This window comes from Arachis stenosperma, chromosome 2 (assembly GCF_014773155.1).
Source record: "Arachis stenosperma cultivar V10309 chromosome 2, arast.V10309.gnm1.PFL2, whole genome shotgun sequence".
Classification (NCBI taxonomy): domain Eukaryota; kingdom Viridiplantae; phylum Streptophyta; class Magnoliopsida; order Fabales; family Fabaceae; genus Arachis; species Arachis stenosperma.
In genome coordinates, this window is record NC_080378.1 from 100460263 (window position 1) to 100474109 (window position 13847).

The 13847-nt window shown below is 31.7% G+C and overlaps 2 protein-coding genes across 2 annotated transcripts; both read right to left on the reverse strand.

The window, feature by feature from the left end:
- Nucleotides 1-9193: 9193 nt before the first annotated feature.
- LOC130960559 (uncharacterized) lies at nucleotides 9194-10244 on the reverse strand. Its single transcript, XM_057885981.1, has 3 exons — nucleotides 10137-10244; nucleotides 9939-10040; nucleotides 9194-9676 (listed from the first exon to the last, which is right to left on the reverse strand). The coding sequence occupies exons 1-3, from the start codon at nucleotides 10146-10148 to the stop codon at nucleotides 9257-9259; spliced, it is 534 nt and encodes a 177-aa protein (XP_057741964.1). The 5' UTR covers nucleotides 10149-10244; the 3' UTR covers nucleotides 9194-9256.
- A 13-nt stretch (nucleotides 10245-10257) lies between these two features.
- LOC130963284 (uncharacterized) lies at nucleotides 10258-11732 on the reverse strand. The gene is made up of 3 exons (XM_057889416.1): nucleotides 11351-11732; nucleotides 10620-10855; nucleotides 10258-10545 (listed from the first exon to the last, which is right to left on the reverse strand). The coding sequence occupies exons 1-3, from the start codon at nucleotides 11730-11732 to the stop codon at nucleotides 10258-10260; spliced, it is 906 nt and encodes a 301-aa protein (XP_057745399.1).
- Between the last annotated feature and the right edge of the window lie 2115 nt (nucleotides 11733-13847).

Sequence of the window (13847 nt, forward strand, 5' to 3'; positions counted from 1 at the left end):
AATTACTAATTTTTTTTTATATGAATTGAACTGAGAATTCAGTTTTTTAATTAATATTAACTAATTTTTAAAATTAGTTTTTTACTCTAAATTCTAATTTTAAATTTTAATTTCTAAACTCTAAATTTAAATTCTAAATTTTAAATCTTCTAAAAATAAAAAAATTTAAAAATAAATCTATATTAAAAATTAATATTAATTAATTATTAATTTTTGAATAATTATTTAAATCAATCTCTAAAATTTTTAATATCAGCTGACATTTTAATCTCTTATTAGGTTTTAAAATACATAAAATAGTTCCTAAAGTTTACCTCATAAATAATACAATTCTCCTCAAATTTTAACTATTTAATTGAAATGATTGTTTTAAAATTTTTAAAATATTTCAATGACTATTTTAAGATTTTTTAAATTTTTTGAAAATCGTTTTGTACTTCACTTTTTGGATCAAATTAGAAGAAAACTATATTTTAAAGATAAATATTAAAGATCATTTTATATATTTTAAAATTTAAAAAATTAAAATATCTTATTTTAAAGGTATTAAAAACTCATTTGGATAATTATTCTTTATACTTATTATTTTATATTACTTGTCCTAAAATAGATTTCTTTTTTTAAATATTGGCTGTCAGTTAATGTAATGTGTAATTACGATATAATTGTGTATTTTATTGTGGTACTAGAGGCTAACAGTAATCATTCTCCGTAATTTGTAGACAAAAGCAAGAATACAAAAAAAATAGCAAAAAAAAAAAGAGGGGACAACTAGAAGTATAGTGAGGACAATTTGATGCATGATGGGGCGAGCAATTTGTCAGAAAGATAAAAAAAAATTGAGCTTTAGCTGCTATAAATCTCAAATTTTATTATGTTCCCTCACAAATCGTTCCTACCATGTATCAAATTGTCTCCACCATACTTTTTAGTTGTCCCTCCATTTTTTTCTTTTTTTTTTCTTTTTACTACTATTTACTAATCGCAGGGAACATTTTCTACTAACCTCCAATATCACAGTAAAACACACCGCTGCATCTAAGGACGAATCTAGAGGAGGGTGAGTAGTAGTCTCGACCCCTCAAAATTTTAAGAAACTATATTTATATATGATATATGTATTTAAAAGAATAAAAAAATATTGTGTAATTTAATAATTTTATATATATTATTTTTCACTATATGATGAATTTATATCTCAATTATTTACCAATATTTTTTACTTAAATAATTTAATATCATACTCTCAAATTTTTGTATCTTTTCAATTTGTTTTTGTATAATAATCTCTATTTCTCATTTTAAAAAAAATTATTCGTTTTTTAATATTAACATATTTAATATTTATATTATTATATAAAATATAAATAATCACATCCTACCATACAGAGTCTTATGCTTAAGTCATAATTCAGAGATGGCAAATTATTACGACCTCTAAAATAAAAATTTAGTACATATAGTAGTGTGAATAATGATTATAACTAGGAGTCTTTGAAGAAAAAGGGGTACAACAAAAATCGTAACTCGATAAGCGCAATACTCCGATCAATAACATAGCGAATAAGGATAAACTAACGTGAGATTATATATATACAAAGGAGTGTCAAAAACAGGAATATCAAAACTCAAATCCGGTTGCAAGATAACCGGTCTGAGCATAGCAATATATACATGTAAATAAAATAAGAAACCCCAAAGAAACCCAAAGGGACACAAATACAGAAAACTTATTTTCCAAAATCCCCTCTAAGAGGAGTCATCACAGTTTGTATTATTTAGTGGAGATAAAAGTAACTAAACAAAACATATAAACCAAAATAGAGTTTCGAGAACAAAGGATCTTTGCTAATCCAGAAGCCTCCAGCATGCTTCAACGAGAAGTCTCACGTCCTGCATCTGAAAACCACAAAATCTGCATGGGTGAGAACCGGAGGTTCTCAGTATGGTAACAATACCCACATATCTAACATGTAATGTCTTGGGAAAGCCAAAGGCAATCCTAGAACTTCCACCAGATAAATTCAAAGCTTATAAACAGACTAAACCATAAATGGCAACTGACTAAGGATTCTTCAGTCTAACTAATACTTCCCTTTCCAAATCCTTCAGACCTCCCAACCACCAGCAGGAGTATAATATAGCAAACACAGTTATATCAGACAAGAGATATACAAATAGGAACAGATAAGGCATTTAGACAATTAGCAAGTAATATGCAGTCAAATAGGTAATCTCAAACAATTCACATAGTATGCATATGATGAATGCTTGCCCTAATAGCTGATGATATCATTTGTCGATTATATAGCCAACTCGACAAGTCCTGGTAGCTAACCATTAGACTGTCCCTCTGTCGTGCATTCCCAACTCGAGTTATACTCAACATAATCGTGATCATAATCATGATCCATATCCAACACCCTCACTGGTGTATATTCACGGGGGCGAGCTCATCCGAAACTTTCACAGTGTCCGGTCACACTTACGACATAGGGTCAGCAGAGTATCAAATCTCCACCTGAAGCACATGGTGGCTAGCTACTGCTTTCACCCAGGGAAACTCGTATCTCAGATAGCGGAAGTGCAACATTCACATTTCATTCAACAGCATATATGCATTTATACTCGGCTATAATCAATAATGGCTCCGCCATAAGTCGGCAATAACTCAGCTATCCGACTCACGGTTCAATCCAAAACCAGCCATTTTATCAATAAATACAGCCCTTCGGCTCATGGCACACACAGCACTTTCATCGCCATCCTTCGTATCTCATATAATCATCTTTGATCATAACTTTTTACCTTGCTTCATTCACAAGTTACTACATCCCCTAGCTCCTTTCTCATTGCTAGGCATATCATGATGATTTAAGACATAAGGGGTGAGATCGAAGGCTTAGAAGTATAAAATTTGGCTTTTAAAACTCAAAAATCAACTTTAGAATGAAAACAGGGCCACGCATACGCGTCCTCCACACGCACGCGTGGATGGCCACAAAGTTCATTGACGCGTATGCGTCACCCACGCGTACGCGTGGATGGAAAAACAGCCAAATGATGCGTACGCGTCAGCCACGCGTACACATGGGTGCGTTTGTGCCCCCACGCACAAAATTGGCATAATTCTGGCACAACTTTCGGAAAATCAGCTCGGCATTGGGTGCAGCGCATCGACACGCACGCGTGGGTCACGTGCACGCGTGGATGGCGCGTTTCTGAAAGACGACGCGTATGTGTCAAGCACGCCTATGCGTGGGTGGTATTCTGCTAAAAAATTTTCTAAGTTAAAAGCTGTAGAATTCACAGATTCAACTCCCAATATTCCGACGGACATAACTTCTTCATTTTAAATCATTTTTGCCCGTTCTTCGAACGGCATGGACATCCCGGATCTAATTTCATTTCTAAACAAGTTTGGCATAAAACAGGGATCCGGAGTCTAAGTTATGTTTCGTCAAAATTTGTCCAAAAACCATGTTTTCACATAAAACCACAAAGTGCCATTTTCAAAACAACCAATTTCATCCCTTTTCGAAATCAACCAAAACATACCAATTTCAATCCTTTTTGAAATCAATCAAAGCCTACCAAAATCAACCTCAAGCCTCCTCAACTCATACATTAACATTTTTCTCAAAATCACAAAACCACCACCAAACCATTTTAACCCATCACAATTAAATGGCTACCTTTCAAACACATTAACATGTCATACATCCTTCTTCATCCCAAATCCAATAATACAATTTCTAATCAACCATCATTATACATAACTAATATCATACTCACCACCAACATGATTTCACCCAAAAATCAACATCAACCATTCATCAAGCATATATCACAACATGTATTTTCTCATATATCACACCATCAAGGCATCAATTTTCATAATCACATATATGACCACATCATATATCTCAACCATTCAACAACATCAACAATTCAATGTCTATCTTAGGGTATCTAGCCTAAGTTTTCACACACATTACATTTTAGATACAGAAAACTGAGACCATACCTTAGCTGATTTTCCAAGCTCAACCGGAGCACTTCCAAACCACTTGTCCACAAGCTCTCAAGGTCTTAACACCTCCAAAACCAAATTTTTATCACACCAAAGCCCTTTCTCAAGCTTTCCAAAATCTCAATCAAACTCTAATATTCACATACACACTACCTAAGCCACAATTATTCTACCCAAATACAACATCTCAATACCCAAACATCATAGAATAATAAATTACACTAGGATTGAGAATCTTACCACACCCAAGATTCAAGGAGACAATATTAACCTTTTTCTTCCAGAGAGTTGGGTCCTATAACATCAAAGAGCCTAAAATCTCAACACATTTCTCTATGAAACTCGAAATTTAAGGATGAAGAACTGAAATGATTTCGTGGCTTACCTCAAGAATAAAGTAGTGAGTTTTGTAGAGCTCTCCGCGGTGAACGCATGGTCACAAACGGTGCGGCAGTCGGAACTCTAGATCAAAAGTTATGGTGGTTTGAAGATCAAACAAGGGTAGAACTTCGGAGAAGTGTTGTTTCCCCTTCCCCTTGTGATTTCAGCGTGAATGAGTGTGTTGTGAGGAGAGAGAGTGCTGAAAATTAGGGTTTTGATTTAGTTAGGTTAGGCCCGTTTAGTCCAATCTTAGTCCGATTATTATAAAATTGGTACCAAAATTCTCGTCTCAAATTCCTCTATTATATTTAGCCATAAAAATCACATTTTTTATTTTTTAGAATAAATTCTCATTTATGAATTAATTAGCCATTAATTAACCGAGTTTTACACATTGTATATCTTAGATGTTTTTTTTTTTATAAAAAATACTCATTTTTCTTATAAATTTCCGTTGTTAAAAAAAATTATAAAAAATCCTATAAGAGCACTTTATCTTTCACATCATTAATATATAGTTTATAATTTACTTTTAAATTTTTTAAAAAATATTAATTTTAATTAATAAGATATGTGATATTTTTAATTAAACACACTAATAAATTATTAATATTTTATAATTTTATAATGTACTATTGATATTATAAATTTTTTATATATAATTGTCATGCTAAAAATAAATTATGTAAAAAAAATATATAATTTTTTAATATATATTAATAAACTTTTTTAAAAAACTAATTCAATAGTTATAAATTATGTCTAAATTATTTTGTTTATAAAAAAATATAATAAAAAATTTAAAATTTTTCTAAAATTCAACCCCTTTGTATTAAAATTTTTAAATTCATTCCTAACTACATCATAATCATGGATTACACTAAATATTATCCAATATTCAAAAAAATTAGCCGCCTAAAATACTTTGAAAATGCCGTTTTTCCTTTTGACACGCCTCATCCAAGAACATATTGATTGATTTGGGTTAGGAATAGGATGAGGTTCCCGGCCCAATGAAAAGAAGGTCCTACCAAGGTTGAATTTGACAATTTCTTTTGGAAAAAGCACTGAACTGAAATGAAAATAAGTACAAGGACACGTGGGGGTGGTGAATGAGGGTGAGACCTTGCATGAAGGGTAGATTAGAGGGTGGTTTGTTGGGCAGCTGTCTATTGCTCTTAGGATTGGGGGCACGTGATGGGCACATGGGGTCCCCCACGAATGTCTGTCTTCGATCCATCCAAACCCTACTCTTAGCTTACATCCCACACCTATTACCATCGCTTAGTCACTTTGCTCCCATTAATGCCTCTAACGATTTGTCTATTCACTATAATTTCTACTCACTACCTATTCTCACCATTTCTTCCATTTTTCTCTATTATTCTATCAACTTTCAAATATCTATAATTAGAAGACTTAATTTATCTTAATATTGAATTAAATAAAAGCTCATTTTAAAATATTATATACACATAAAAATCAATTATCAAATCAGTTATTATATATTTATATATAAGTATATATATTTTTAATTCACTTTTAATGTATATTTCATACTAATAATTAATTTAGTGGTTAATATTTATTAGGATGCACATAATTAATTGAGTTTAACTATATATGTTATTTTTAAAAAATATAAAAAAGATAAAAAAAATAATTAAAAAATAAGCTAGACTTATTCATTTTTTGTTTATATATATTATAGAAATTTTTTTAAATATTTTGAAAATTTGAGTCGTTGATTATAATTAATATATAATATATAGTTTTTGTTAATTGAGATTAACTACTAAAATTATTGGAACGTAATATTCTTAAAAGACTTGATAAATGCTTTGGCTTTTCTAAATTAAGTGTGATGTTTGTATCAATCCACCATTAGTCTATCTCATCCGTCAAATGTGAAGGTGCATGGTGCACCTTGAGATCCAAGGTGCATTTTAGCTAGACTGCCCCAAATACACATATACAGCTAGATGAAAATAAATACCGATGACAATTATGCAATTATGTTTTGTACTATGCGATTCTTTGGTAATTTAATTCAAAGAAGGAGAAGAAGAAAAAGAAAAACATTAATTGGCAATGGGGCATGGGTGAGAATTATGAAAGAATGGTTATCCACTCACAGCTAAGGCAGAGGACCCAACTTTAGGCTGGGAGTGAATCATCATGTTGAACTGTTGGAAGAGGGTATCAATGCATTAACTCCAAAATTGCCCTTATCTTCCATATCTAAGTGGCACCCACCTTATGTTATATGCTTTCCCTTTATAATATTTAATTTGTATAACTAAAAAAAATTTGAGATGTCCATGAACACCAAAGTCGATTCATTAGTAAAAATAAATAAATATAAAATAAAGTTTGGTGAGAATATGCGATCTATATTAAAATTATTTTTTAATACCGATAAAGTAAATTTTTTTTATTTTTTAAAATAATTCTTAATTTATCAATGAATTATAATTTAAATAATATTTTTTTAAATAAAAATTTTAGATTTGAGTCTCACTCAAAATTTTAAAAAAATAATTTTTAATTTAAAAAATTAAAAAATAATTTATTATAAATTTAAATTTTATTTAAAAATTTGTTACTGATTAATGAGTTATTATATTTATAAATGAATTATTATATTTATAAAGTAAGATTCTATCATTCAAACCTCTAACACTCAAATAAGCTAACTAACTCAAAGTAAATATCTTTTGAGAGTAGAAAGGATACAAAAATTTTAGTGTTCAATTTTTTTTTAAAAGTTTCCCATGTAAATGGGTCCCTCCCTTTAATCTTCCCCAAAATCCATCTAGGCCATGATTTGACAAAGGCATCTCCTTTGACCACAGAAAATCCTGATTGGGCCTTGTTTGTTAACAAATAATTATCTCTTTTACCTTAAGGGAAGGAAATGGACCTGTAACAACCTTATATATGCCTATAGTTTGAAAGGGGGAATTTAAGGGCTACTTAACCTATTAGGGCCACATAAAATTCAAGAAAAATAAAAATTAAATGATTAAATTCAATGTGTTCTCATCACCATCCACCATGACTAATCAAGGTGATGTTATAGCAGGTTAAATCATTGAAATAGATTGATTGGAAATGCAATCTGGGCATCACTGTTTTATCTCATTGAGCATTTGGTCTTACTAATGTAATTTTGTATGCAATTTGCAAGGATGTAATTAGGAAGATGATAAGAGAAAAAGATACTTGAATTTTGTAATTGCTTACGTCTTAATTGCTATTAAGCATGGATTATATCTTATTAAATTTTAATATAATTTTTAAATATTGGAAATAAGAATGAGTAATTATAATTTTTTTTTTATAATACGAACTAATTAATGGTTAAAATGCATAAATAGTAAATAAGATTTCGTAATTTGTATTATGATTACTTAATTTTCACAGTTAAATTAAATTTTTTATTAAAAATTAATTAATGTTATCTTGATATTATAAAATAGCTAGACTATTTATTATTCTAAAACTAAAAAAAAAAATGATCAAAACTACATTAAAACAAGGAAAAAATATTTAATAAGCATGCAAGTACTATTTCTCCATCAGAAGATCCATTACTCCTGAAGGGTTCTCTAATTAATTAAATCCACACTATTTTTCAGTTTCTTGAATTGAAGGATCGGACAATCTTCTTTGTTCTGGTATTGACCTAGTATTAGAGTTGGGACAACAATTTCTGATGACAAATATAATCATGGGTACCAAAACACTATATATTTCAATATATATTCCCTTGGCATTCTAATTCTCCAATAGTCAGACTAGAATTATTTCAGGAAAACTTAAGAAAACGATACACAACCAATCAATCAATTGCAATTTGAAACTGATTGAAAAAATTTAGAGGTCAACAATTTTATTAAAATTTGACCAATATTTAATTAGTAAAAGAAGAGGAAGTAATCGTACACTATTAGATATAATCTCACATTATTAAAAATATTAATGATGGTTAATTAATGATTATAAATCACAAAATTTACCAATTCTCTCGCACTCTTATTTATTTATTTATTTATTTTTTGTGACGTTTACCTATGTACATAGCACCAATTCTATAAGGGACCACTACAAGGTAGCCGCCAATTGGCGGCGGTTTTTTTCTTGCATAGCGGCGGTTTTAAACCGCCGCAAAATCAAATGCCGGCGGTTGATAGAAACGCCATGGATATGGGCGCCGGGATTGGATTTGGCGGCGCTTTTCATAAACCGCTGGTATAGCCGCCGCTAAATCAAAATTTTGCGGCACAAATTTAAAAACCGCCGCCAAATGAGTATTTCACGGTTTCCTTCATATTTTCCGGCGGTTTTCAAACCGCCACAAGTTGGCATGATGAGTCCAAGTTTCGACAAGTTTAGAGGCGGTTTTAAACCGCCGCCAAATGGGACATCAATTTATATTAAAAGTTACCGGCGGTTTGCAACCGCCGCCATATGTAACGGTTTTTGTTATATCTGAACCCAAACAGCGGCGGTTTTAAACCGCCGCTAATTTAATAAAAATAAAAAAAAAAGAAATTTTCGTTTTTTAAATAAAACACCCATATTTTATTTAAAATATTATTGAATTATTCTTTTTAACTTTTTTTTTTATTTTCCATTATTATAAGAGTGAAAATTTTCAACAAAAATAGAATCTAAACTTGTAGCAAAAACAAAATTGAAATATAAGCAAAACAAATTAATATATCCATCAAAATATGAAGTAAATAAATCGCTTTCGTAGAGTTGCTCCCTCTAATTCAATAAAATGTTTACTTTAATGTAAAATCACTCCAATCCTAATATTCTATTTTAACTCTATCATTCCATGAAACTCATCCCTGCAGCGATGTCTGGTGGTAGCTCCACACCCTGCCTTTGAAACAGATAAACCAGAGCACTCTCCATCGCATTCATCTTTTTCTTCTCTGCTGCTGCCTCGTCCTCCATTACTTTCATCTTTTTCTTCCCTGCTGCTGCCTCGTCCACCATCGCCTTCCTCTTCAACTTCTCACCTTCCAGCTCTGCCTGCAGTTCAAGCAGCCTCCTCTGGATCTCCTCTAGTTGGATTCCGTTGACAGGCGCATGTGAATTCGGACCGAATAGTTGACTAGGAGTCGGTCCAAAACCCATACCACGTACTCTACCCGGTTTTTCTTTTCCGAAAATCTGAGCAATGGAGTCATTTTGAGACAACATTCTGGCAGACTCATCCTGTTGCTCAATTTCCTCAATTCTTTCCTACATACACAAATTAGTAATCTCCTCAATTAACTGTATCACTTACATCACGATACGAAACAGACAAATATAGAAGCATAAAAGTTAATATTACACATAAACTCCATATACGCAACGCATGGTGCAGCATTTTTTAAGCTTGGAGCATGCAATATCAAAGTAACATGGAAAGATATGCACTATCAACCAAACTCCAAAAAAAAACGGTAATTCTCCTAAACTGACTTGTGTTAACCTTTATCAATTAACAAGTACTACTTACACCAATTGCTCTTGCTTCATCATTCATATATGAGCCATCCTTCTTTTTGTGCACCTTAATCCATAACTCTCGTCTACCGACTATCCTTCCTTGTTCTTCCGACTGTAACAACAAAGTTTTTGCGTTAATGTTTTCCACAAAATCAATGAAAATTTAGTCACAGAGATACTAGCATAACTAAATCAAATAGCAATATACCTCCTCTTCCATCCGCCGTGCGAAGCTTTTCGAACCGCCAGTGTGGGTATATTGTTGTTTTGATCGATTCTCCGCGTTTTTTCTGCACTTCTCCTATTGGTCCATCAGAGACAAAGGGCGATTAGAATCTAATAGAAAACCTCTCAATGCAGCATAATTGGTATTCCTGTGTAACAACGATACAGTATATTACCTTCGTCTCAGGTTCGGCGCGATAGTCAAGGAACCATCTCCAATGCTCTCGATCAATTCCCGGTGGTCGATTCTCAAGATTTTGATCAGTAGTGAATGTTGGCTCATAAAAACGGTCATACAACCTCAGCCTTGTTTCTTTCCAAGCCTTCCCCATACTTTTCAAAATATTTTTCTTAATAATTCCTTCGCTGTCCTCATCGAAGTGGAAAATTTGCTACACAGATAATACGAGTTGTCAATAATTGTAAAAATAAGCAAATTTAATTTACTCGGGATATAAACTTTTACCTTGACACATTCGTTATAAACTTTGTCTTTAGTGGTAATCTGATGCCAACTTTTCCTACAGATGGGAAATTTTCCATAATCAGATCCCAGCAGACCAAGCACGCCACTCAACAGTCCAGCTTCATCTCCAATTGCTTGTTTTGCGTTGTTGAACCTGAGCACGATCTTCCTACTGTTAGGTCGTGCCATAGCATCTCTCACGCTTAGTTTTGCCGGCTTGATTATGCCCTCAGAATCTATAAGCCAAATATAACATTTGCGTTGTGCACAGCATGCGATAAAATTTATATATAACATAATAATATTAAAATACTGCCTTAGTATACACCTAACAAAAGAATTACGATGGATCAATTTAGCATATAACATGCATAAAATGGTGTAGATTTGCAACACTTGAAAAAAAGTTTTAAAAATAATTACCGACTTTTAACTTAAAAAACTAATAACAAGAACAAATTTACTACTTTATATGAAATGTAGGCAAAAATAAAATAAATATAATAAATCAAAATCTTTTATAATTATTTTGACAGGTCACAGAATACATTTTATTTAATTAATGATTATGATACAATAAATTAAAAAACCACTTTGCAAACAAATGGAGAAGATCAAATGTGTTTTGCAACTGAAAGCATTTAGGATGAACGAATTAAAGTATTGTGTAAATTAATAATAGGTGGAGCTTAAATGATGTTGATGGAAGAAAAATAAGCAGAAAAAACTACCTATGATCTTAACAGTCCAAAACTCTGTAGTCTTGCGTCCTCTGCGACTCTGAACCACAGGAGCATCATGGAGCTCGTCAACTTCTTCTTCAACAAGAGGTTCCTCATTAGCATTAGCGTCCAAGTTTAGTTGGCCTGTCAGCAAGTTTTGGGTACTATTTGTGCTCGTCTGTGGAACAGACCTTGGTTCACTTCGCGGGGGACGGAAAGGACGTGAAGTAGGTGGGACACTATCACCACTTGCGGGGACACTTTCGCCATTGGTCGGAAGAATTTGAGAGCCATCGTGGTGGGAGTCCAAAGTCACATTCGCTCCCGTTTGAGGTTGGTGAGATCTTGGTCCCAATTTCGATTTTTTCGTGAATCGACCTTTTCGAGCCATCGTAAACTCCTGACGCCAACAAACACCCAAAAGTTATTAAATATAGTCATGGACCATAACACATGAATTAGTTAACAGGATAACCAAGTGGGCTTGGAAGAATGCCCCTTGTAAACACACATTCAAGAAATCATAGCAAATAGGCTCCTATAAAAAAATTACATACTAATTGAATAGTAACCTTCAAGGTAAGCCTCATAAGGTGTTAGTAAATTATAACATAGAACATTACTAAGTAATCAAGTGAAACACTTGGTTCATGACAGTAATGAACAAAGTGACGATGACATCTGAAGCTCGATTAACCATCTTAAAGTGAAATCTATTCAATAATGAAGCAAAGTGATTAGATAATGTTTGGTTTCAGCGGTGCACCAAATAAAAGTAATATGTGTATTCTGACCAGGTATTCAAAATTTTCTTACACAATGTTGTGTATATGGATTATGGTCCCAGCCAACAAGATATATACTCACATTAATAATATTAAAATTAATGTTGTTGAACTAATTTTGATTAGTGTCCAATCTTAGGAGACAACATCAAAACTAATACAATAACTTATAAAGAGTGAGCTGGATATACATATATGTTTAAGGTCCTTATATACTACAAGTAGCAGTGATTTGGATTAAAAGTTGGATATTCAAATTATACATAACATTCATTCACACCAATCCAATTACTACCTAAATCCTGCTCATGAACTTTACCACAGCCTGGGAGCTGCACAGTAAAAAAATTAATTACCCAATTTTATACCACACTAATTGTACTAACCATATTTACTAGTTTTTATACCACATTAATTAGTGAGATGATTATTGATTGATTCTCAGAAAACCAAACCACAGTACGAACGTATAGTTTCACACTTCATTGATCATAGAAGAACTTTTTTTTCAAATCTAAACTAGCAATACACTCAAATTGATCTCTAACCATCTAAGTAAATACCACCTATTGGGATATAATCACTTACCTAGATTCAAATAATGAAATGGGATTTCCTCAAAAAATGAGACCTCAGTGTAATTAGGAAAGCCAGAATCGTACCATTATCTAAACATGCACAACCTTCATATGCACTAAGAACACCATTCAAAGAAATATTAGACCATCATTAAAGAAGAGATAACTGGTGATTACCGCAGTAGTGAGGGAACGATGTAACAGCTGGGCCGAATGGACGAGCTAACAGCAGAGAGGACGACCTAACTAAGGAATCAAAGACAATGAGGTGTCAGAGCGCGAGAGTTGAGAACTCCTCTTTGGGGTGGGGCTTCGTTCACTGTATTCAGGGCTAAGTGTGAGGTAGAGCTGGGGTGTATTAGGATTAAGAATAAGGGGTGGGTCACGGCCGATTGGTATTTCATATGGGGAGTAATCAAATTTGGCGGGTGTTTGAAATATTTGATATTAAACAAAATCCCTAATTTTAATTGTTAGAGGGAATTAATAATATTAATTCTAATAATAATAATTTGAACCATGAAAATATTTCGCCAAAAAACAGAACACTAACTGGGAGGAATATAATTTGAAAAATTTTAAAATCAATAAATATTGCACAACGTAAATTTGCTTTTGATATTTTAAATTTTAACATAATAATAATAATAGTAATAATAATAGTACGGTATGTGGGTTGAACATAATAATAATTATAATATAAAATGTTACACTTTATCAACAGCTTTTTTCATTTTTTTTTCAATTAACTTTAAATTTAACTATTAAATTTAGCCCTCACTAGCTATTGATTCCTTTAAGATTAGCAATCTATGTTTTCATTTTAACATTTTATAACAGTAAGCATAATAATAATAATCATAAAATAATAGTAATAATCATAATAATAATAATAATAATAATAATAGGATAAAATAAACAATAATAACTGGGTAATAATATTAAGCTGTGATAAGAATAGGTTTGGTTTCGTAAAATTTTATTTTTTTAAAGTAGCTTATGAAAAATAATATAAATAGATAGAAAGTCATACCTAATATATGATAGAGATGTATTTGTGTTGATATTTGTGAATGTTAAGTTGAAAAATAAATAATATATGAGAACAAAAAAAATTATAATAATAATAATAGTAATAATAAT

What these genes read in the sequence shown, in the direction of transcription:
- LOC130963284 (XM_057889416.1), bottom strand. Translation starts at nt 11,732, where the DNA reads ATGGCTCGAAAAGGTCGATTCACGAAAAAATCGAAATTGGGACCAAGA. An exon ending in TTGGACTGTTAAGATCATAG is followed by an intron (nt 10,856 to 11,350) that starts GTAGTTTTTTCT and finishes TTTGGCTTATAG; the next exon opens with ATTCTGAGGGCATAATCAAG. An exon ending in TTTATAACGAATGTGTCAAG is followed by an intron (nt 10,546 to 10,619) that starts GTAAAAGTTTAT and finishes TTATCTGTGTAG; the next exon opens with CAAATTTTCCACTTCGATGA.
- LOC130960559 (XM_057885981.1), bottom strand. An exon ending in ATGAAGCAAGAGCAATTGGT is followed by an intron (nt 9,677 to 9,938) that starts GTAAGTAGTACT and finishes TTGTGTATGTAG; the next exon opens with GAAAGAATTGAGGAAATTGA.